The sequence below is a fragment of the Catharus ustulatus genome, chromosome 3 (assembly GCF_009819885.2).
Source record: "Catharus ustulatus isolate bCatUst1 chromosome 3, bCatUst1.pri.v2, whole genome shotgun sequence".
NCBI lineage: Eukaryota > Metazoa > Chordata > Aves > Passeriformes > Turdidae > Catharus > Catharus ustulatus.
In genome coordinates this window covers 79167015-79193058 of record NC_046223.1, presented here as the reverse complement: position 1 = coordinate 79193058, position 26044 = coordinate 79167015, and the positions used below count along the sequence as shown (strand labels likewise).

Here is a 26044-nt window from a genome sequence, read left to right as displayed (position 1 = left end):
CTAAATTGTACTTCATGTTGCTCATTTTCTTCCTCAAGTACATAGCTTTTTATTGTGCAGTTGGTGAAATTATTCTTGAGTAGCATACATTAGACCACTGTGACATAACCTGGTTTTTCAATAGCTCAGTGCACAGGAAAGTCAATAGCCTTGCGGCTGTCATGCTTCTCTGAGCAGGTTGCCACCAAACATTCAACATACATAGCTTAATCAGACCATTTCTAATTTGGAGTTCTGTTTCTGTGAAGCTGAAGCTTTACGTTATTTTTGTGTAGTTACACTAGAATGAAGCTTCCCATTCTTTTCACTTCTAACTATTGTAAAATTTGCATAGTCTTTATAGAAAAAAATTAGTTTCTTAGCAAAAATTATTAAATTTCTTCCAAAAAAGTTTTTATGATAGAGCTGAACATGCAAGAGTTCTGATATTGATTTGAGAAAAAAAACAAAAAAAAACCAAACAAAAAAAAGCCAAACTACATAGTTGTATACTACTTTAGTACATCATACAAAACTTACATAGTTTCATATACTATACAAAAAACCCAAATTAAATTCAGTCACAAACTGATGGGCAAAAACCTGACATAGTCAGACTCAAAATGTGATATGAAGTTAAAGTTTCCTTTCAGGATGACAGAGGCTCATTGCTTTTGTTCCTGTGTGTTCTGACAGAGCATAAGGTTCAAATCCTGCTCCTATTGAAGTCAATGACAAAGCTTCCATTGACTTCAGCGGTGCAGGATCAGACCCTAAGCAACACAGTTAGCACCTGCTTGCTTTTTATCTTTCTTATCTTTCAGTGAAAAATATTGGAAAAAATCAGAACTAAATAGTAGAAAAAAAGAAGGAATTAATATCAGTTGGATACTCTGTGGTACATTTTTACATAAAATGTACTGCTTGTCATTCCAAATTTTTTGCAATATATGTTCTGTATATGCATATTAAATATCATGGAAACTCTCAAATATATGTGCCACACCATGTTTTAGCCTATACAAATATTTCCTTCTGTGTGAAACTCCTGAAGAAAACTCTAACATTTAATAATCTAATAATAATGCCTCAACCTTGCAATTCTGTAATATCTCTATAACCTTGTAGATGTCACAATATTAAATATGACCTGATACAATCAGTGAATGAACAAACTGCTTTCCTTGATCTGATGGTATTTGCTATACAGAGACTGGAATTCTTATCAAGTTTTTATCCATCAGTTTAATTCAGGTATAAACTCAGTTATCGCCTCCTGTAAAAAAATCTGTGATATTAGTTCAGGGTAATGTTATTGCAAATCAATAAGCAGTCTTAGCTCCACAGAAATAACCTAATCTGTTCTTTTAATGTACTGAAAAGACATCTAAAAAAGTAGAAGAATAATAACTATCATATGCAACTAATTTCTACTTTAATTTTTCCCTTTTTAGTTGATTACCATGGAGTGCAGAACACTTACACAGCTATGTTCTCTGCCTACTGGTCTAGGAAAAATTTTTTCAAATATTATAATATATCTTAAATATTATTAAGAATAAGCACAGACATCCATATAACTCCCATTTAAAAAATAAGCAAAAAGGTAACCCAAAATGCAGTCATCATCACAGGTGGAACACATTTGATAAAAAGAAAACATTACTTTTATAATCTGAATTATTTTAAAATGAGGCATGGATTTTTAAAAAAATAAATATTGATGATGTAGTCACATCAATATCCGAAAACCGACCTACAGTTGGACATTAGGAGATGAAGCATAGCTCAAAAGTACAGTCCTTAGCAGGAAATAACCAAGGAAACCCATAGCTAAGGAAGTCTAGTGAAATGGGAAAACATTGAAGAAATGTTAAGTTGAACACTGAAGGTATTTGCAATAAGCTGTCACGTAGCATCAGAAGTGAACATTGCATGGAAGACGTAGACAGAGGTAGATTAAAACAACTTGGTGGCAGTATGGGAAGGAACCAAAATGGCCTGGGGAAAGGAGAGAAGTGAGAACAGGACTAGAACACTGAGGTCACCGCGACTGGGAAAGCCGCAGGCATCAATCTCCTTGATTGCTGCCTCTGCTGGGGGACAGTGCACTGCTGAAGGAAAGTCAGGCTTAAGTGAGACTGACAGGGAACAGGAAACAAATAGATGGTCAGTAGTGCAGAGGCTATGAAAGAAGAGACTTTAAAAAATGAGTGGAGATAATTGACAGCTGGAGGAAAAGCATAAAGAAAGAAAGAAAAGAAAAATTATAAACAGCAAGAATGAAAGGATAATGCAACATGAGAGAATGTGAAGTGTTTCTCTCGTTTAGAAAGACTTCAGAATTACTTAAGAAAGGCAGAACGCATCCCACAGATTTGCATTTATGCATTCAGCCATTTCTTCTTGTCGTGTATATCAATGGTGCTGCTGCTAATAGTCATGATTTTATAGCATGTAATGTTTTTTTCAGATCAAGTTTCTGGCATAATGCCAATTTGAAAAAATCAGCTCCTGTTTTTTTTTTTAAGTGTAAAATCTGGAATCTTCTTATTTTGAAGGAAAAGGTCTTAAATTGAACTCTAAGATGTAAAAAAGGGATAGCAGCAAATCAACATATACAAAGGAAATTGTTACTAAAAAAAATGTTTTTCAAGAGTAAGTCTTGATTATGGAACTGAATCAGGGTTTTTTAACCACTGGAAGTTTGTCAGCATTAAGTGCATCTGAAGGCACAGCATGACCTAACAGTGCTATGGGGCACCTTTCTCTTGCTGTGAAGCAGCAGTAAGCATTAGCAAGTGCTCTCTGCACAAGACCAATGAGTACATTTAAGGACCGCTACTGGCATTACATTTTAACTCCTGTTTGTCTTAGTTACAGTAATAAGGCATGATGAGTGACCCCCTTGGATGTGATTTTTTTCTTTTCAATGACTATAAAGAAAATTTAAGCTGGCTCAGGACACACACTTAAATTTTCTCAAATCGTAATAAATTCTGGAATTCATTCAAATTATCCTAAGCTTTATCAAGGCTTTGGTTGGGTGAAAATAACCTTTTACCAGATATGAGTCCATTATTCATTCAGAAAAATTCTAGAGAAAAGGATGCAGAAGGACAGTTTTAAAAACATACTATCTTTGCAAAAATTTCCAACGGAAAAATTATAAAATTGATATTGAAGCATATTTCTCAAAATGAAAATGTACGAATGTGAAAATACAACAAATACTCATCTGCAGTGAAACCTACTCCATTTCCATTCACCTCCTGGGTGTTGTATGGGAAAAATGTAAAATTTGGGATGGAATTTGAAGGATCAAAAGGAACTACCAGTATAACTGAAAGGGAAATATCTTTTCAGGGAAGTGGTCAATTTTATATTTGGTAAAAAACATTCAATAAGCTGGCAAAGGTAGTGCTTTTCAGCTGTTTGCCAGGTGCAGCTCTTTAGTGCATTTGTTTATTGTAACTAGAGCTTAGTCACATTCAAGTCTGAATTCTACAAGGATGCAGGGGTTCTCACAGATCAGCTTGCAGTACTGGGATGACATCCTGTATTCTTTATATGATGCTGGATAGGCAAGATATGAAACAAGATGGTATATTCCTGGGGGACTTAGTGTACTTAATCTTGTCAAAAAAGGAAGAAAAAGCAAAACCAAAAGCCTCCTGGTTCTTGGCTGAAGCATAAAAATATGCAATATGACAACTGATAGGCTAGTCACAAAGTCTTTTTAAAACAAGGACTGAATAGCAATGTGTCATACGTGTATATGTATAAGCAATGTGAAATGATACCTACCCACTTGAAGTAATTTTATTGTTATTTCCACAAATATAAATAGGTTTTTATTCACCACCTGGTTCTTTTATGTGTCATGCTCTCTTTGTCTCATCAGAAGCTTGTTACATGTGGGTGAAGAAACACTGAATATATTCTATAACCCCATTCTTTTATCAATAATTTCCTGTTATCATTACACAATGATTTGAATTTTGTGACTATGGCCACAAAGGAGCAATTCAATTAAACCAAAACTACAAAGGGAAAACCTCATTGCAATCCTCTGTGCAACTGGTGAACCCAGTAATTATATATAGCCACCTATTGTGTTAGCATAATAACATGTGAAGAAGGTTTAGTTAGACACATTTACACACATAAAAAGCAGTATGGGCATAGAAAAGGTCCGTTTTGCCAGAAGTATAGAACAGTCACACAGGAACAAATGAGAGCTGCATGAATCCTAGTTTACTTGGCTATAAATAAATCCAACATTTTCTTTCTCTCCATGGTAAAATAAAAGAGAAACACAGAAGCATAACAGTCTCCTTTGAGCAACCAGTCTCTTTCTGCTCAATTATAGTCATCAATCTGTTCCACCTAAAATATTTTCCTCCTTGAGAAACCAAAGAAATCAGTATCAGGATCCAAAACATGTTGTTGCAAAAAAACCAAAAAAAAACTAAAAAAAAACCAAAACCAAAACAAAACAAGTCTTTCCTTTTGCTAAATGCATTTGTTCTGAACGTCTATATTTTCTTTAAGGCAAATTTTGTAATTCTGTGAAAAAAACAAAAAGCTGCATTTATGTGGCACTTCTAATCAGGAAATCTTGAAGAGCTTGGTAAGGAAAAGTGAAGGCTACCTTCATTTTACAGAGAAAACTGCAATGAAAAGAGCTTAAAGCCATTTTTTTTTTCCAAAATCTGTCCCCACATGTATATTCCTTTTAGATGCCAAATTGGAAGACTTTAAATCCTTATATTCAGAACTGCTAAACAGGCAAAGCTTCAGTTTTACTCTTTTTCTAAACAGTCAAATCCTGGGAAATGCTGGTTTGTGCATAATCCCACAGTAAACTGGAGAATGAACAGTCAGATCTCCTCCTTCATGGTCTTACAAAACTTGTAGGAGGTTGAAGATTTTTGATTACTTTAAATGTTTAATGAAGTCTAGATGTTGTCTTTAACACATATGTAAGCTATAGTTTCACTGACATCTCTGGGCTTGATGTGAGGATTATTTCATAAAATGACATAGCTTGTGTTATATATAAGATAGGACAGAATAACCATATTATATCTTCTGGTCTAATAAAAAGCCCTGTAAATCCATGGCTATGACAACACAAAATAATGAACTACAATGAGTTATCTAGGAGAAAACACCACAAACTTCTGATTAAGGTTTTTTCATCTTCCTGAGATGTGATACTAGTCACTAAATTGCACTGTTCCTTCCTTTACCCTGTGTGCCACTGAACATCAGAGCACATAAAGTAAAGCAAATTTGATTCAGCTAAATAGGAAAAAGTCCAAATCCTCTTCTTCATGTGATAGTTCTGTACAGTCATCTTCTGAGAGCACAACACTGTCCACCTGTGCATGTTTGGAGAATTATTTTGAAGATGAAAAATCACGGTGCCAAAGCAATATCATCTGTGGTGCAAAAATAGTTTCAGGGTAAGTTTTCTGTGCTGAAAATCTCATCATAAACTTCAAGAACTGAATGAACACAGAGACAAATCCTTTCAGCCACAGAGATGGGTTCTAAAATAATACAAAATGTGCATTTGGAATCCATGAAAATACTATAGGGAGATTAAATACCCCATAAATACTCTAGCCCTAACTTTAACAACCATTATCAACTGTCCTAAATTTGGGGGGAGAGAAGGAAGGTTTTGTACTATATTTCTTGATTTCTTGTCCCTTTTTTTTTTTTTTTTGAGATTACTATCTTTAAAGTACAAAATAACTACAGTTTTTTCTGTTTGTTTGTTTGTTTGTTTACCCTGTTTGGTGAGTTTATTCTTAGTTCTAAACATCACTTTAGGGGATCATTTCTACTGCACAAAAAAAAAAAAAAAATAGCATGATTCACAATCACTGAAATTTACTCCAAGATATAAGTATGAAGTATCTTTTAAAATATTACTCAGCTGTTCTTACAGGAAGCATCACATCAGTTAGTCACTTTATGTTTTCTTTTATAGCATTTCTTTGAAAGTGAGATTTTGCAAATAATATTTGGTTTAAGACTGTTTAAATTACAAAAGGTTAGCTTTACTACCCTCTTTTTAAGACCACAGCACTATTGCCTGTATTGTTATCAACAAGCAACTTGCCAGTTCAGGAACCTAAATCTGAGAAATCTTTCTCTTTTTTTTTTTTTCATTCAGCTGCAGACAACTAAAGCCCTTTTTTTCCCCGGGGTGATATGCTGGTTTGACTTTATTTCCCCTGACATTTCACCTGTCAGATTATGATAAATAGAAGAAACAAAGAATAATCACCGCATTCTCATTGCATCTCATAATCAAATATCTGGAAATATAAGATAAATCAGAAATATTGTCCTGAGGGAAAACATTAACACCATCTTAAAATACCATCAGAAATCCAAATCATCTTCCAGTGATCTAGGACTCCCATACATGTTTAAAAAATTAAAAATGAAGTCTGCATAAAACTGACACATGCATTTTTTTATCTTCAAATACTAGTAATTAACTATTATGAAGTAAGAACAACAACAACCAAAGAAGTTCCTAAGTTAAGAAATTCTATTTTATAACAAAACTGTGTGTCTTCTTTAAGTCTTTTGTGAATGTTTTTTGAAAGCAATCCTGAGGCCAAAGAAACAGGACAGGCTATCCTGAAATAGTATAAGCTCAAATTAAATAGTTGGCAAGGTAAAAAAATTAATGAGCCAGAACACACCAAACATGCTCCTGATTTACTGTATCTATAGTTTGCATGTTCCAAATTTCTCTCAGTCTCACAGTGTTGAGATTCATAAGTGATGAAAACTTACCTGCTTGGCCTGTGGTAATACTGACAGCTGCAAAAAGCCTCTGGGAACGACTCAAGTCAGAAACCCCATTCACAGCTTCAACTTCAAACGTGTAGTTAGCATGAGCTAGCAGGTCCATGACAGTGACATAGTTATCTACTAATCCAGTTTGCTGGGGCATATATCCAATGTTACTCCCACAGGGAACACACTCGCCCTGCTCCCAGCTGCACCTCTTGCACAAAATGCGGTAGGTCACATCACTTCTTCCCCCGTTGTCAGCAGGAGGACTCCACTCCAAACTCACAGTAGTCTGGTTGATGTTGAAAATTAGGTTCTGTGGTGCAGATGGAGGTCCTACATAACACACAAAGAAGTCCAGGGTAATTACACAAAAACACAGTGGGACACACAGGTAGCATTTTAATTACTGAGATAGAAAACCATCGAAGCATTTTTCTTCACATAAACATTTCATTAATTTCTAGTACAGGCTGCATAAAAGCTTTCTTGAACTCATTTGGTAAGAGCTTTATTTATTTTCCATTAAGACATCAGAATAACAATTGTCTGTATATTTACTGCAACTGATTTTAGCTGTTTCTCTTCTGTGTAATTAAAAGGAATGCTTAATATATCTTAAAAGTTTACTTTTACAGTTTTTCCAAATATGGGATTTGTTCACCTCTTCTAAACATGCTGCACAAGCTACATCTAGTCGTTTGTTATCAGCTCTGATATGATTTACAGAGATATTTAATGATATTTTGGATTTAGGAGACTTCCACTATTTGACCCACCAATCTGTGTTGGCCAATCTATTTGCAGTTAGAAGGTTAAGTCAGATCCAATTACAGTTTAATCAAAGTGCAGCTTCACAGAGGTTACTTTTCATTTTTCACATTACTAACTTTGGTATTATATCACATAATACACATTGTCCACAACAATTTAGAGAGAAATGGGCCTGTATATATCTATTACAGTGAATTATGCATTTATGCAACATGCAATGTTTCCCAATGCTATATGAAGCAAACTTGAAAATTATATTTATGCTGATTCTGTACTCACTGTCAACCCTTTTTCCCTCTGCCTTTCAATTTCTTTTACCATTGCAAATGTACTTTTCAAACACAGGAAAAGCCAGACAAAACTACTCGCTGCAAGTGGCTGCACCTGGTTGGTTAAGCAACGTCCTTTACTATTAAATTCATGACTCACTCACTTGTGCATGCGACATATGGTGGATCAGAAGGTGCTCTATAATAGCTATCTTCACAGTCGCATCTGGAAGATCCTTCCTTGTCAGAGAAGCTGTGAGTAGGACAGCGGGAGCATTGCAGATCTTGTGAGGAGGATTTGTAGAACCCACGGCCACAAGCTACAGCAGAACAAAACAAGCAAAGATTTAGATTTGCATGGACTTCTATTCTGATCTTTTTTTTTGTTTCTGTCACGAGGTACATATTTCTGTAAACATCTAAACTGCCCATTCTGTTATGTTGGCTCAAGTAAGATATGTTCACCATTTCTTTTTCTTCAGATGATGTTGTTAATAATTTTGTGGCATTTTTATGAGTTCAAGTATATACTATATGTACCTCAACAGCTGGCAGTACAATACTTTAAAACAGAGGGCCACATAAATACAAAAAGCATCTGTTTTTCACCAAAGAAGAATACAATAATGTGTAAATAAGGTGTGAAATATCTGCATGCCTGCAATATGCCTAAACAAAAGGAAAACACTCTTGAGATCTGTTCTAAGACCACTTAAGTGGTCTGATCTAGTAATTTTGGAGCAAAATTTATTCTTCCCTGATCTCAGAAACCCAAAAGAGCTGTAACCCACCAGCAAACCCTGATCCTGAAGAAAGAACGAGGCATGAACATTTGTTTAAAAGATGATGCTGGTAAGAATATGAAGAGGAGGAGAGCAGACAGCACAAACTGCTCAATTGGTTTTCCCAGTTTCACAGAAAGAGACAAGTATGTTGAAATTAACTTACTAAAACTTCAAAAGAAAAAGACAAAAGGTAGACAATAGGAAATATGGACACAAGAGAATTTCTTACTTTGGATTGCCCACTGTGAATCCATGAAATTTAAAAAAAAGTGTTGTGTTACAACGCTGATGTTTAGAAATACTTCTTACAGCTACTGCCACAATTCCCAAGGCAAAAACACACATAAAACACATCTACCATTAGACTTGCAAGCAGAGCACTGCAACCTAGACAGCCAGCTTAAGAATGTATAAACTATGAGAACTGTAGGGAATAAGGAAGAGGGAAGAGGGGATCAAACAACACTAAAACTGAAAACAGATTAAGATTCAGTTTCAGCACTGAGGTTTACAGACAAACCTACAAACACTGTCAACGTGCAAAACAAAACACACAAGCTCTCCAGAACCTTCTAACAAAGCAGATGTATTTTCAACCAGACTATTTAACTATTTTATTTTTTCCTTCCAACCCTAACAGACAGTCTAGCCTTCTTAAGCCATCACCTGTATGCAAAGGAAAGGGACAGTGGGTGAAACTTTGTACTGAGTATCAAAATATTAAAGTTAGTTAAATAGTCATTCTGTATTCAGAGGGAGAGAATTTACTTTGGTTACATTCATATTTGCTTGGATATTTTCTCAGAACAGAAATGCAAAGTATCAAAAGACACTGATATTTGGAACAGTTATTTCAGTTGTCTGGTACTACACTGATGGAAAGAGTATGAAAACAATGAACTTTATCCAAAGCTCACTATGTCAATGAGGAGTACCTTTGACTTTAATAGCCTTTGGACTGGACTCAAAGTGCTAAAGCAACATGAGTCATATTAGTCTGATTAATGTTATGCAACAGAGAAAAAAATAGTAAATGCAGCAATACTTAAGAAAACAGTAAATTAAAGCTGATGAATTATGTAAATCAACAGTGGATTACACCAGTAACAAATCTGGGCTGTCTCTTACTCTATCAATATACAAAGTTTTTATGAAAAATATGCTTGAAAATGCCATAAGATTTAGTTTGTTGTGCTGAAAAAACTCAGTGGATGGAACCTAAATTATTTGGCAGAGCCAATTATGAAGCAAAGCTTGTAGCCTTTGATTTTGACAAACGGACACAAGTTTGCATTAGAAGAAAATCTAGTTCTGCTTGTAAAATGCGCTATAGCTTGATTGTGCCACAGTAGCTGTCATATATGGTATTTAGAAAAGACAACAAAAAGAATTTTAGAGAAGCACTTTAGATAAACATGACCTGTGAATTCATAGCTGTGGCAAATTCAACTCAAAATTATCCTTTTACACCTTCATCCATTATTTCAGAATTTTCTGACCAAAGCGCACAAAAGCTGAACAGATTTGTATACTTGTACCTTAAAACATACATTTAAACTTCTGTCCACTTTTTTAGTACTTTCAATAGAAATGCAGTTAAAATTACCAAATAATAGTTTCCTGCCTTTCTTAAATTGTCATGTTACTCTCATACCAAACAAAACACTGGACAAATACACCGGAACTTCCAACATGTAGTCCTCTGCAAAGCATAGAGCAACTTAAAAGGCAAAGATCCCTACTGTGTTTCCAGTCTGTCCTTCTCAGCAGGGAGCATCACACGGCAAAGATGCAGAGAGTAAAATAAAGATTTCGGGCAGAAATAACAAAATGTAAACAGAAAGCTACTTTTCAGTTTTGTTTTGGTTTGGTTTTTTTTCCCTGATGACTTCATCAAGACATTTATATGCTTAGTCACTCACTATTTAAAGTAAGTGTGCATTTCTTATTAGAGTTCAAAGGATCTGAGTGTCTGTGACTAGTTTACATGACTGAAAGCCAATTATTCTCCCGCACAGCATAGCACAGGCGACAGGTTCAGGCATTCAAATCATGCTAACATTCCATTAGCTTTTTGTCCACTAAGAGGCTTGTGACAACATTTAATAACCATCCCTTTAACTTATAAATCCCAGAGATACACGAGGTAGAATATTCCAGAACTGAATTTTTTAATAGTATGAAAATAGCACTTTTAAATAGGTTTTTAAAAACTTTGTAGTTCTTCTGAAAGGAGGGTGTGCAGGGCTGTATGCTATAATTAAAGGTACTAACTTTAGGAATATAAATTATTCTCCCATCTTTCTTCATAAAATTAAATTTCTCACAAAAATTGCTTTTTCAGGCTAGCAGTAGAATACTTCTAGTGCTTAAAAACTGGGGACCTATGGGTCCTTATCTGTTCTTAACACGTACCATTGTCCTTGAAAAGAAAATCACAACTGAAAACTCTACCAACATGGTGTTGCACAGACCACTTATGAAGGTGTGAGAACTTGCCAGTCAGCTACACAGATAACAGATGGGAAAGAATCATTCAAAAATAGTGGTTTGATTCTTTTTTTCCCTCCCTTTTGTCTTCCCTTGCCAAACTGCCACAGTGGATTTTTTAAATTTTATTTTATGAATAATTTAGATAGATTGTTTTGTTCTACACTATTTTAATTCTACATATTTTAACTCGATCTAGTTTTTCATGTAATATTTTTAAGATTACAGGGACAGGTGGTATAAAATCCCCACTGCTGCTAGCTCCATAAGGAACATTAAAAAAATGTTAATTGTAAAAAAACAAAACCAAACACATTAGCCAAACAACACTCAGAGCTCTGTACATGCAAATTTAAGGTGATAAACAAAGCAACTCTTTCCCAAAAGTATCTCATGGCAAAGGTTAAGGCAACTCAAATGACCTTTGATCACATCTATTTTAATATTTCATTTCATTAGTACAGGAAAGCACTCATTAACTGCCCTTCTTCCCTATAAAGGAAGCCTAAATTATAAGTCAAGGCACAGAACTCCAGCAGTGACAGAAGATAGGCAGGAGGATATAACTGGTGAGACAGCACTCTGATGTTGTAGCTCTAATCCTCATCATTGCTGATCTGATTAAAATGTGAACTCATTTAATGTTCCTCAAGCAAGTTAAGATCCAGGAGTAGTTTTGCAACTGAAGGGCTTCTGGGGTATGACAAAAGGCAGCACAGGGGTGTGGAGAAAGGCAAGAAAGGCAGCACAAAATACAGTTCTCTTCCATTCACTCTGTTGTGTCATTTACAGTTGCTAATTTAAGAGAACAGCTCTTCCCAGATGAAGCTCCATTTTGTTCAAACAGCTGCTCCAAAGTCTTATGTTACTGACAGCACAAGGACACAGAATAGCACCTACCTGCATGACCTCAACCAGCTTAAAATAGCACAATTACATTTTAATTCTTTCCCTATATGGTACAAAATCAAAAATAAATACAGAAGAAAGTCTTGCTTCAGCCAAGCCACAATTCTTTGCTTAGTATCTTAGCCTCAAAACCACTAGGGACTGTCCATCACTGACCCTCCCAGGGATGACCAGCTCCTTGGACTTGTGCACTTGTCTGCAATTGACATGGTTGCTTCTCAGAGCAAATCTTCTCATCTCCTCCATCAGAGATTTTTTTTTGTTGAGAAGCTGATAGAGTTCCAATGTGAACTACAAAGACAATATGAACAAAATCTCTCAGATTAGAGAGATTTCTTGGAGTTAGGGTTTGAGACTGAGGAAGCCCTAGACAAAGCAGTACACTATTCTAGCTGTATACAGTGAAAGACACTACCAGCAATCTTTCTGGGCTTGGATTAAGTTGCTTTCTTCTGGAACATCCAGTAGCACTCAGCTGTGACAAGGGTGCATGGTGACAGTAGGGTGTGGCACACAACTGGGCACGGCTGCAGCATCGGTGCACAGTGCCCACCTGGAAATGTGTTCAGCATATGCCACTGCAGCCAGGGCAGTCACAAACATTTACAGCCAGTATGTTTGGTATCCTTTAAAGGGCTACACAAATACTGTAAAGAATGGAATTTTGCAAAGCCAAAAGTAAATACTGAGGAATTAACACACACTAATGAGAACAATGATGCCACATCTGTGGCATAAGCTGCTGACTGCACCTAATGGAGGAAAATAGCAGCTCCTCTGCTGTGAGCTCATCACATGCTTTGGTGACCTGCTAGAGATCAAACAAGGTATATGCTTCTTTTCATATTTATTAAAAAAGAAGTCCAAGGACCTCCAAAGAAGGGAATGAAGGCAGATGTAGAGGGCAACGAACAGCAGTCTAGAGTCCCACTTGAGAGGCAGAAGAAAGGAAAACAAGGATGTGTTAAGTACTATCCATTTTTATGTAGCCTTTTCACTATAAACACTACGAGATTCATTTTGTGTCTAGGATAACAAGGGAACTTAAATTGAGAGCAATGATGGAAATATGGTGAGGGCTATTGAGTGATGTATGTAACAACTGATGTTTATGTAAGCAAAAGAGAAAGAATAAACAGTTATAGGGCACTGACACATTAATCAAGAAAATTATTTGCTACTACAATAAACAATTTTAAAAAAGAGAGAAAATCTCCATTTTTCAAAGTGCCAGGTTTCCAGGTGGCATATCAGCCTAAGACTTAAAGGCCACACAATTGTTTCAGCATGTTAGACACTTGATTGAACATGGTTTTAAATAACTTTTGAGTTTATATGAAAATAATTAAAGGGTGAATGCACTAATTACTACTCGATCCCATTATAAAAAGTAGACTGGTGTAAGAGGATAAGAATAAAGATGACATTCTATGCTAGCAGAGCAAGAGAGCTTGTCTATTTACTCTGGCTTGTGCACCATTCCCTGAATTTGCCATCACTAGTAAGCCTTAGTGGTATGACAGTTTTATGCACACTAAGATGAAACTAATGTTTAAAAAGCAACACTTTTCAGAGCCAGTGTCAAAGGATGACAAAGGAGTAATCACAAATTTTCAACAACATCAGTATTACATATGAACTTGGGGTACCAGACTGGTCCCACTGAGAACCATGGCAAATTGACTGCCCATCTTAGAAGGGCTCAGGTTTTCCCTGGGTTCCTTTCTCTCTTCACTTGAGTAAGTTGACTGTATTATAAATGATACTATACATTGTATTTTTTCCTAACAGCAGTCAGTAGAATTTGTTTTATATCTGTGTGGGCATAACTCACCATTCTTGTGATTTGTTTTCCATTATCTTAATCAACTCCCTATCTTTCTACCTTCTCCAAGCCTGAGAAAATTAAAGAGAATTCAGCTAACCCTCTTTTCACAGAAATGATATATACACAAAAAGTGCGTGCAGATGTTTCCTGGATGAAGTTATGCAGCTGCAAAGACTTTATTAATTATAAAATGCAAAATGGATTGTTCTGTAATTGAAACTCTCTGGGGCTCAGATACATTTGAAAATTAACATACATATATGTATGGCCAGGACATAGATGGATGCTGTTAGATTATTTATTACAGATGGATATTTTAGCTAATGCAAAAAAAAAAAAAAAAAAGAGCTGGTCTTTCTCCACTGGAGCTTTCAAATATTTGCTTCATAATAATGTCTATGGTTCCATAACTCAGGACTAAAAGCACAGCTTGCAGAAACAGTACTCCCACTGCTAGTGTTGCTGACCTCATCTAGGATGGACAGGCCTAGAATCTTTATTTTAATCCTATTGACAGTGCCTCAGTGGGAGTAATTATAACAGTCAGCCACAAATCCAGACCTCCTGTCACTGATATATTAGGGTTTTTCACAACCAAAATGAGCAGCAGACAAGGATAAAAGCAACATGGGGTAGTGATTATAGGAAGATTTGTCAACCCTCTTCTGTATTAACCTGCTACAAGCACATGACAATTTGGCATGGGAGACATTAGAAATTCAAAAGGTTTAACCTTACACAGTATCAAAAAATAAATTTTTTAGGAACATTTAGGGAGCATTGTTCTCTTATGAGATACTTGGCCAGTAGATCACATCAGCCAAAGGCTCTTTTTAGCTGAAGTCTTTGAAAAGTTTGGATAAACTGAAAGCAGACATTATAAAACAATTCCCAACTGCAGATTTCAATGTGAAATATTAGACATAAGAAATCTAGCAACAAAAAGAGACTTTATAACCTCTGATCCCTATTTTAATAATTTGTGTATGTTCCAGTCATGGCTATGTTTGAAACTGTAAATTACTTTTATAGTGAGAGATGGCATCTGTTATGCCTTCTCTGGCACCTAATATATATTGTTTTATAAGGAGCTTAGACTGTAGTATTTTGTCTAACTACTATGTAATGCTAAATGTCTAACTGAAAAAGAAGTTTATTTTAGCTTGATTTTTAAACTGCAATAACATCTAAAGATTATTCATGTTTCAACTAAGGAACTATGTTGTATATTTCAGTCAGAGTAAACTCAGGACATTAATGGTGCCTAAGCTATAGTGTGAATGACATATCTAAATAGGGTTGTCCCATGGCTGCGAACCATCATTCACTGAATGTTTGCTGTTGCCTGTCAGGAATCTCTCAGACCTCATATTAATTTTCCAAGCCTATTATGTCCTTCTTTTCCAAAATCCTGCTAATGTCTTTTGAGAGATGTTCGCATACCACTGGTAACACAAACAGAGATCCAGAAAAAGAATGCTGGCTAGGTAACAGTAACTTGCTCTGATTTTTACATTGAATTAAGTGAAAGCTTCACCTTTCACTAAATCTGCTTTTTAAAAAGCTCAAAACCAAACGAAACAAAGCCCCAAAATGAGCATGTCAGCATATCTGTCTTATTAACTTAACTAGTTGCAAAGAAACATAGGCACCAAGTAGCACTATGCTGTTTTCCTGGCTGATTTCTAGACAAGGACAAGGTAATCAGATTGAAGAACATATCCTGCAAATCAAAGAATACCCAATGTCACTATACTGTAACAGCAAAATTACTTTGAATCTAATCATTCCGAATCAGTACATCTAAATGGCAATTAAAAGACACGCTAGTATATTCTGAGGAGAATTAATTAACTGGCTGAGTTAAAAGTTGTGCATTGAGGCTATGACATAATGTTTCTCTAAATTTTTCTTTTACAAGGATAAGGCATGTGCCTCTCATTAACTTTCCTGGAAATGACAAATATAAAACCACCATGAAAAGTGGGGGAAATTAACATGTGAGAGATACAAAGACACTAAAAATGCAGAGGTATGTAACTCTGTTACTCTGTTACAGAGCTCAAAACTGAAAAGTGAGTTAGAAAAATTAAAGAAGAGATATTCTGGCTTTCCTGTTCATTCTTTTCTTATTTCTCTCCTTATGTTGAACCATGCCCTTCCCTCAAGATAAGGTTTGCAAGGTGCTTGAGTAGCTTCTGCTCAGAGTTGAGTGACAGCTCAACTCATTAGCCAGCTTGGGAGCAAATGCTCCACACTTTGCAGGACGTGGTATAGGTTCATCACCAAAATAAATGAATACATACCTGATCTATTGTCAGCAGTAGAAATTTTATCTGTCTTCCTCAGAAGGTTCTCAAGCAGTCAGAAAATTAATGAAGAAATGCACTTGATTTGCTCATAGCTTCTGTATCTTTAGGTTTTGGTTACTGTTCTTTCATCTTTTATTAAAATTGATAAACTTTTTGAAATTTCTACTAAAAAAAGAATTTTTTAAAATTACAGTGACTAAGAATTCAGCAATCTAAAACTACAAATCAAAAAACAAATTATGTTGTGAAAGTTAGGATGATCTGATAGGAAATTTGTATGATTATCTAACAGCAGAATAACACATCCCTGGATGCATCAGCAGACAACAGAGAACTTCTGCAACAAAAAGAAATTGGTTGTGCAAACTTGGATGTAAGGGGTGCTTCTTTTCTATATAGATATCTGAAAAATTAATGCTAAATTTGTCACATTCCTGTAATGATTTTTGTTGGGTTTTTGTTGTTTTGTTTTTTCTTTTTTTCTTTTTACTCATATGAAATTCAGTTCTAATGACTGTAAGAAAATTTTTTAAAAAGAAAAAAGAAAAACCCAAACAAACAAAACCCCCAACCCAGTGGTGATGAAATGAATACGACAGATTGTTTTCATTAGATTATTAGATTTTTCTTTAACTTTTTTGTTTCCCTATTTTAGGGGCATAGCTCAAACAATGAATCTTACACAATATTGCCACTTAAAAAATAAACAACTCACTGAATTCATCAGGGACTTTTGACAGTGGTGATTCTGTGACTAAACTCTGATTTCACACTGGTTCTGTACAGCAATACCTTGTCTGGCCATACACAAAATTAACATTTCAAGGTGTCTAATGCACACTTGGGCTTTGGTGTTTCCTATGTGCCTTAAGTACAGTTTCCTGTTTTGCAAAGAGAATGAAAAACATCAAAACAGTAATGAAAATAATGGAATTTGGAAAGGGGATGGGGATGTGTTTTGAGTTTGCTTGTTTTCTAAATAAAAATACAGTAAAATCTGATCACTGACAGATCATTTGGAAAATAATATTAAAATAATTTGAAAACAAACTTTAGAATTTCAGGCCAACAAGATTTCCATGGTCTTCTGGGTCTTCTTACCTGACTTTCCGATGTAGCCTTTGGATTTAACAAATCAACTTTAGTCTCTAGAATTGTGTTCAATCCTGGTTCCCTCAGTGCAACAAGAACACTGAGGTGCTGAAGCAGGTCCAGAGAAAAGCAACAGAGTTGGTGAAAGGTCTGGAAGCCAGGTCTTACAAGAAGTAGCTAAGGGAACTTTTTTTGAGTTTTTTTACCCTGGAGAAAAGGAAGTTAAGGAATGACCTTATCACTCTCTACAATTGCCAGAAAGGAGGTTATAAGGAGGTGGGGGTCAGCCTCTTCTCCTAAATAACAATCAACAGGACAAGAAGAAATAGCCTCAAGGTGTACTAGAAGAGGTTATAAGAAATAATTTGGCTATAAGAAAAAATGTCTTCACTGAAAGGGCTGCAAGCTTTGGAATAGACTGTCCAGGGACGGGATATTTAAAAGATGTGTAGATGTGGCACTTAGGGGCATGGTTAAGTGGTAGATTCAGCTGTGCTGGGGTACTGGTGATGATCTCAAGGGTTTTTTCCAACCTAAATAATTATATGATTCTAGGATATTGTAAAAATGTACAGTGGAATCCAAAAGTAATGAGTACTAGGTAAGACTGGTTTTTTTTTTTTTTTTCATTCTCTGATTTTTGTTAAGAAACTCCATTATTTTAGCATCTTTTAGCCTCATTACCTCAAATCAAATAAACAAAGAGTGACGATCACACTCTAAACGGCATAGCACCACTCCAACACAACTACAATATGACAACCTTTTATACAGAGCAGTGAACACGTCCCCTGACATGAGCATCTCTAATGCCTAGTAAGCCCCCCAAAGGCTCTCATTTCCCTTGCCAAATGAGCATCCATAGTCTTGCCAGTACAGTTGTCAGAATCTTCTAATCAGAGAAGATTGTGTTTTTTCACCATCCTTACAAAAACAAATATCTACAAAACCCTCTCACTCCCTAGCTATCCTTATTCTCCCTTCCTGGGAGCAGCAGTGAGAAATTTCCAGGAGAAGAAACATGAACTGGTGAAGGGAAGACACAATGATAGCTTTTCTGACAGAGTTGCTTCTAAATTACCATCAGAGGAACAACAGAAAGAGGGTAAGTTTTGGTCTATCACTGAAACATGTCACCTACATCTACCACTCAAGGAGATCTAAATGTGCAGCATCAAGGTTTGCAACTTGCCTTTCATCCTTTGGAGTTGCTCCTCAATGGAAAAGTCTGGTGGCTGCAGGGGACAGATGATTTATGCTGCCCCAGGAGCTGCAGATGCCTGCAGGTAGGCGTTTCTCATGGTGTCTCAGACTGGATCCGACCCTCTGCAACCTTCCAGGAGAATCCATACCTTGACCTGCCTGCCTGACCCCATCCACGGACAGGTATGGGTGGGACAGTGTTGGCCCAAGCCAGCTGGAGGACACTAGGCCAAGTTTGCCTTCCCAGGATGTCATGAAGTTCATATAACACTCACCTCTAAAAGCCTAAACACTCAGACAGTCTGTTTAGCTCAAACACTCAATACTGATGTCCAAAATACAATGTACAACACCTATGCTGACAAAGGAGTTCCCCAACAGCAATCTACTTCTGCAAAATATAAAAATTTATTATATGGGCAAGATAACTCATATATCACTGAAGCCTTATGTACAAAACCTTGTGACATATTATTGTAAAACTAACTTTTGTGCTATTTTATTGGTTTCTCAATCCAGTTTACAGGCATTAAATGTCTGTGAAGGCAATAACATAGGGGCAGAGGGCTGCAAAATGGAGTAGAAAAGTGGAAAAGGAATAGAAACACTCCTTTCAGCAACAATGTTTAATCAATGCATTAATAAAATGTAAAGTCAGTAAAAATATAACCTGAGTAGCTTCTTGTACTTCTGTGGAGAGAACAGTACTAAGCTTAATCATTCTATCTTTAGGCCACACTTCCTCTACACACAGATCATTCCCTCCAAAAACCCCAAAAAATCTAGTCCTACAGCTCTCCAGATACAAATAAAATTGAACAGTCTCCTATAAAAGCCTCAGATAATCTAAAATATTTTCATGAAATCATTTTAGGTCCCGTGAAATAATGAAGGTCTTTTGGGGGACTCTCAGGTCTCTCTCAGATCTCCTGGTTCAAGGATAAAGTTCTCTGTAAACCAAGTGGTGAAAATGAATCTGTTCTGTTTCTTCTTGAAGCTTTGAGGCTGTCAACTTGTTGTGGATGTTTAATTTAATTTAACCGTAATGGTGCTTAATATTTGGCTGGCAAGAAATAAATCTGGAGGGCTTTCTTGTGAAATAGAATAGAAACAGGCATCTCTATAAGCTTTCCAATTGAAATGAAGTTAAAATAACTTAATAACACCTTTTTAGTTTCCTTTGGACAATGACCTACTATTACCATTCCAGGCCTCACTCCAGAAAAAAAACTTTCACAGGTTTCTGTAACACATTCCTCAAGGCCATCATTATACAGCAGGCAAATCCATCCAAACAAAAGACCAACTTCTAAGAATCCACAAGAGAGAAATTACTCCACTTCAGCACAACAGTGCTATAGAATCTAAAAATAACTTTACTTGCATATCCTGCTCTCAGATATTTCTACATTTAATGTTGATTGTCCTACTTAGTCTGAAAAAAAATATGCTCATGCCTTTGAATTCATTGTTGTGCTTTTGAAGGAACTTTAATGCAAAAAAGCAACTCTTCTCCACAGTTACATTTGGCTTGGAATGGGAAAAAACAGAAAGGCTGCCAGAAAGGAAACAAAAAATACACTAATTTCTTTAAGAAAGGATTCCCTTCCAGGTTCACAGAAGACAATAAAAATTTATCAGTTCACAGATTAGAAATTTAACTGTCTTTGTAAGAATTTAACTATAATCCTTTAAAATAAAAATGGATTCAACCTCTTTATCTAAAGATTAGAGTGTCAGTTTATTAAGAGATTACAAACACACAACTCTCCATTAATGAAAAAAAAACTATAAAGGAAATGCATTACTATAGTAATTCACAGTCATAAAACTGAACTGGAACAAAATATAAAGAAACTTCTGGGTTTCAGTAAGCATATGGTAAAAAAAAGCATTGCTAATTCTGACAGATTTATCTGTACCAGTTTTTATGATAAAACTCCTTGGATTCACACAATGCTTTAATTCCAAATAGTACAGCATGAGTTGTGATACTGTGAAATGAAGTTGTCGTTACTAATTGCATACTCTGAACAGAAGTGTGTCTTATAGCAGAGAGCGTATCAAATCTGCCCAGTTGATCCTTATGATTTGAAAATGTCACTTTCTACTAAGCACAGAGCAAATAGGGAGGGGCAATAAAGTCGCTCAAAGATAGCAACCATCCAAAAAGATAAAGAACACGCTGAGGAAAAGCAGACAACAGATTGCAGAGACAGAACAATCACAGATGGAGGCCAGGTGGGTGGGTCAAACAATTTTTTTATAAAAGGTTTATTTTCATATTTAAACAGTACCCCGTTGTGTAAATGTTCAGCAAAGAACTGATAAGAAAATGGATTTGTAAGTGCGTTTGAACAAACAACATGTCTTACAGTCAAGAGGGGCTTAGTCGTATATAATTAAGGGATAATGTGCATGGCTGAAGAGTGTATGATACTGCAAGTGATTAAACACCACTGCAAAACAAAGGAGTTAGATAACCAAGGAAGCTTTATGGAACCAGCACGATGCAATCTCAAAACACGAACTTTATTTTTGTTAAAGAAGACAAGGGGATATTTATCTAACCAGACAAAAAATTTTTTTTCACTGAAAATGCTGTGCACTTTCAAGCTGCTTCTGCCACGCAAGCAAGCTAACTAAGATTATCACACTTCGTTTCAGTGTACACTACTATTACATTTAATCCTTTAAAACCCCTAAGAGAACAGCTCTATGTACATGCCAGGCCCAGGTTCTCTGGAACTGTGCAATCATAGTTCTCTGCAAATTCCCAAAAACTTACTGGCATTATTCAGCTAAGTAATTACAGCCCCAAGGGCTTGAACCAAACCCACTGAAGTAATAGGTGTCTTGGACAATGGATGACCTGAATCATGCAATAAAGACAAGGCAAACAAGGAGGATCAAACATCCACTGAGACCACTGCTATTTCATAGCAAAGACCACAGTAGACACATGAACAATCTCTGTCACAACTGCCCAGCTGTCAGGTATATTTTCAAGACATTTACAAAATTCTAAGGATTTGGAAATGTAGAATTTCTATTCTTGGGGTTTTGTTATTAAAATTTTTTTGTGTCTTGGGTTTCAACTTGTGAAAACTGAAAGGGAATAGAAAGAATGCCAATACAACACTAATGCATCCACATTCACACTTTTGTTTGGATGCAGAGTGCACTTTTAAAGGGATTTCCCAGTCATCCATGCTTTCTGCGTTTTGGTTACCAACACATAATCTCAGAGTAAGTGAACAGGTTTGTTTTCAGAGGAAAATAACCAGATGTGCTCCAAGAGTGAAACTTATGTCTTCTAACTACAATTGGATCAGACTAGACCTTCCACAAATAACACCTCCCTGAAATTTATTTAGTGTGAACATTAAGTCTCCGGACAAACTGTTCTGCTCTCAGGACAAACAGTTCACTCCTATTGCTCTATTCTCCTTGATAGTGACACCATCATAAGGGGAAAACATGAATTCTTCATTTAGAGAAGCTTTAATTGTTGGCAAATCACTACTTAAAATATCTAACAGACGTAGAGGTGACTCAGCATCCTAATTGTGAACAATTTTTATCTCAAATGATTTTATGTGCAAGTAACTCTTCAAACATCTCAGTGTAGTTTGTTAGAAAGACAAATTTATAGATGTTGGTTTCTCAGTGCTCAAGAAACTGCACAATTCTTTGAAAAAAGAGCAAGATACTGAAAGAAAAAAAGGCCCAGTTCATCCTTGCCTAACACGTTTGCAGCTCCCAATAGAAACCATCCATGTTATGGAAGTCCCCTCACAGCTCATATCAAAACTCAGTTTTCCACTTAAGTTGGAATTTAGGGCTTTTAATTAGGCAGCTCTACTCAAAAATCTTTCATTCATTTTCAAAAGGATGCAGTGCCAAGTAAGAAATAAAACAAAGGCGTGAAAGTCATGGCAATGGCCCAGGGGACAGCAGATACTGTCACTGATAAAAAGCATTCCCTGGTATCTCCCTGGCCTCTAATGCATTTCCATCTTCATTTCTGCTATGCTACCCAAAAGCATACTGGTTCCCTAGTATTGCTCTCCTTCTTCCCCAGCCTTGCAATTTTCTGCATTATATTTTTTAATAGTGGGGGTTTTTTTCTGAATAAAAGATAAAAGTAAACTTTAATTGAAGTTAATTTAATAAGAAAAACAAAGATGGAACAAATTCAGAGAGCAGAGTGGCTGTAGAGGTCCATGAGAAAGCAAGGAATAGGGCTGAGCAGTGGGAAACAAAACATGCATGCAGTCCTCATGCAGGGTGCTCAGTTCCTCCCCTTCCCAACTTTTTATAATCACTCAGCCAGACACATTTCCATTACACAACCCACCTCCTTATCACCAGCAAGCACACCAGTCCAGCAGACTCACTGATCTCAAACGGGTCTCCTCTGAGACACTCACAGGAAAGCTACACAAAGGAAAAAGGTTGGTCAGCTCTGACACTGAATTTAAATACAAAGTCAGACTGGGACCTGGGTATCCTGAGTCTGCCCAGAGGCTTCTGCAGGAAAAAGAGGCTGTTGGGGGGGAAACATCAACAGAAACTGCAGCAATGTGATAGAGCGTGAATATTGTTAGAGAAGTTGTCCAAAATAATCCCTTCATCTCTACTGCCCAGCTGACAACAGCCCACAGATTAAACATTCCATACGTGATTTCTCCCAAGATTTCACACCACCACACTACCAACTTCAGGTAGTGCTTACACATGTATAGTTCTCACTGTCGTCTACAGAGACCCAGCTCCCAATTGCCAAAGGCTATCCTGCTAGGCTCCCAAGCTTATGGTCCAAAAGAATATGAGTCTTCTGTGACTCCTGTATCACATCTGTCAAACTACATGCTGCACACTATACACCACCTCAAACAAGACCAGACAAACAATGTTTACAAACCCAACCCAAGCCTCTTGCCAACGGCCAGTAGAACTGCTCTCCAGGTGACAACTTCAAATAAATGCTTCTCTCACTTACTTGTCCTGGCATGCCAACATAAAGTATCCAGTCATAAGAATTAGCAGTAATCCTCAAATGGCACCCAGCTTCATAGACTCATAAAATATCTCCTGTTTTGATATGCACAAAGTTCATCTAGCCTCCTATGAGGCTGGGTAGTGATGAGAAATTAGAACAGTGGATTGCCCAAAATTCTTTAATAATAGCTGAATCCACCTAGATCCATACACATAGTATATTGTAGAGCTTTTTATAGTTTGTCACACAAAATCGTGGTGACTGAGCTGAAATGAGTAATGTATGCCTACAGGGAATGAGATATCAAGCTGAGGCTGGCATATTCGAGCTTTTGAGTAAAGAACTGGTGTACTGTAACTAGTTCTCTAAATTCAAAATAAAATACTGGTGCAGTCAAGTTGTTTATGACTGTATTAGGCCATTATGACATTTATGTGGATGGTGATGAAAATTAATTTGATATGAATACAAATGCTAGCTGGCAATTTCCTGCATTACAGCAGCAGTACAGACAGGACACGCATTTGAAGAATCTTAATTTGTGGGCATATGTATACACATGCGCACACTTGACGATCATTCATATTTCAGTGATACAACCCTCTCTACTGGTCTATCATGCAGCCAAAGATGAATGGTAAGAGTACCAAATAGTTTGGGCGAACCAAAGAACAAGTAAACATTCTCAGTTATTAGTGACTGCAGAAAGTTGCACTGTTAAAGACTTTATCAACTACACATCTGCTACGAAGACAAATTTTAAAACCCCTCTATTTTTCTTTCCATGTCTCAACTTTCTTCCTTATTTGGAACAAACTAACCTATGAAATCACTGAAATAGTAGATGCAGAAGCCATTTATTAGGCTTTTTGCCGATATATGTATGAAGCTACAACAATTATTAATTAAGGACTTTTCTGAGGGATCTGGGAATCCCCGATAAACATGCTACTTCCTGCACTACAAAGCATACCAATCCCATTGCCCAGCCACTAATTTCATGTTGAATTAATGAAGCACCTTTGTGCACTTTTGTGCCCTTTTGGTCTGTGTGTCCTGTAAGGCCTGCAAGTGCTTGGAACTCTAATCTGCATTTAAGTCGTAGCTTTCAAGACATGTGATAATTACTGGGAATTTCGTGAAAACAAAATGTTTGTTTTCTCAGAACTCAGAATAAGGAGTTATGTAAAAGATGTAAAAGGAGTGCAAAGCTCATTGGAATCTGTTTCAAATGCAATGAGAGGTTTTGACTATGCGTGCAAACACATTTGATGTAAGAGTGACTTTACTGGACATATTTGCAAGAATGAGCCCAAACGTACATCAGCACTGCAGGAATACTGGTTTTCAACCAGCAACATTCCCAACAGGAACGTTTGGATGGACCTAAGCCAATATATCCTCCAATCTGTGCTCTGCACTTATATTTTTCCAGTAGTACCAGAGATTTCAAACAGCACTTTGTGCTGGATTTTCACTCATCCTCCTTCAGTCCTGAACACAGCACGTATTGTGGATTAGCAGTCAAAAAACCCTGTTTCATCAAAGTCTGATAATGGAAACTTGTGAAAAAGAAATGGAATTTAATGTGAGAATTGGTATTGCTAGGGTTGCTGTACTGATTGCTTTTTCTTTTTTCTTTTTTTTTTTTATCTGAGTTCACTTACAGCATCTGCTTTGTGAAGCTGCTCTAAAATTTTCTGTTAGTCGTAACTGCTCTGCAGAACTAAGGGTTTCTGCTGTACCGTTAAGAAATACAGATACTTGACCTTTTCTGTGATTATGTTTCTACAACATCCTTGGCAGCAAGGCCCACAGTCTAATCAGTCGTACAGTAATTGTCCTAAAAATTAACATAAATTATTCCTGACACTGCGTAAGCACATAGCACTTTTATTTATGTCCACTGGCATACAGAAATAAAATACTTCTTTTTCTTAGCAGCATTTGTAACAGATTGGCAGACTTCAGATTTTACATAGCAATAAAAGAGTTTGTGTGCACTGGTCTGCTCGGTAAAACACCCCAAATCAACATAATTCAAAAAATAAAAAATTACAAAAAAAAAAATCACAATCTTACAAATGAAGACAACAAATGCCAAGTTTGTAGATGAGTACTGGTAGATGAGTAGTTTCCACATAAAGCAGCTGTTTCAGATGAGAAAGTCAGAAGAGAACAGGGGACAAAGCAAAACCTCACACAGAATTCAAGATTAGGTGGGGTTTATGTGGTTTTACTAGCAAATCAAATGCAATAACACAAAACTTGAGGAAGGGATTGACTTGTGGTATTATCTCAGTCAATATTGTTCAGCTAAAGATTAGACAGGTATATAGCACATTTACATGCAGCTCTTTTCATATGCAGCAAAATTTATGTCTCCTCCTCAAATTTTATACCACTTCTGTTAAACTTAAAAGATTGATTGCACTGCTGTTCTCATGAAGGTCAAACAGGTGATGCAAACTTCTGCTGCTTTTAGCTCCTAATTTTCTGTAGAGTTACCTTAATGATGTAGGGTTTAGGTTTACTTTATTAAGTCTGTAGCCATGCTTAAATATGTCAGTAGA

The 26044-nt window shown here is 36.3% G+C and overlaps 1 protein-coding gene across 5 annotated transcripts in view; it reads right to left on the bottom strand.

Moving 5' to 3' along the window:
- The window catches only part of EPHA7 (EPH receptor A7), a 167345-nt gene that overhangs the window by 103313 nt on the left and 37988 nt on the right, over nucleotides 1–26044 (bottom strand). For all 5 annotated transcript variants that reach the window (XM_033054186.1, XM_033054187.1, XM_033054184.1 and 2 more), the window contains exons 4-5: nucleotides 8012–8167; nucleotides 6805–7140 (exon numbers count right to left, since the gene is read on the bottom strand). In XM_033054186.1, the coding sequence (XP_032910077.1) occupies nucleotides 6805–7140; nucleotides 8012–8167 (492 nt within the window). The remainder of the gene's footprint in view (nucleotides 1–6804; nucleotides 7141–8011; nucleotides 8168–26044) is intronic.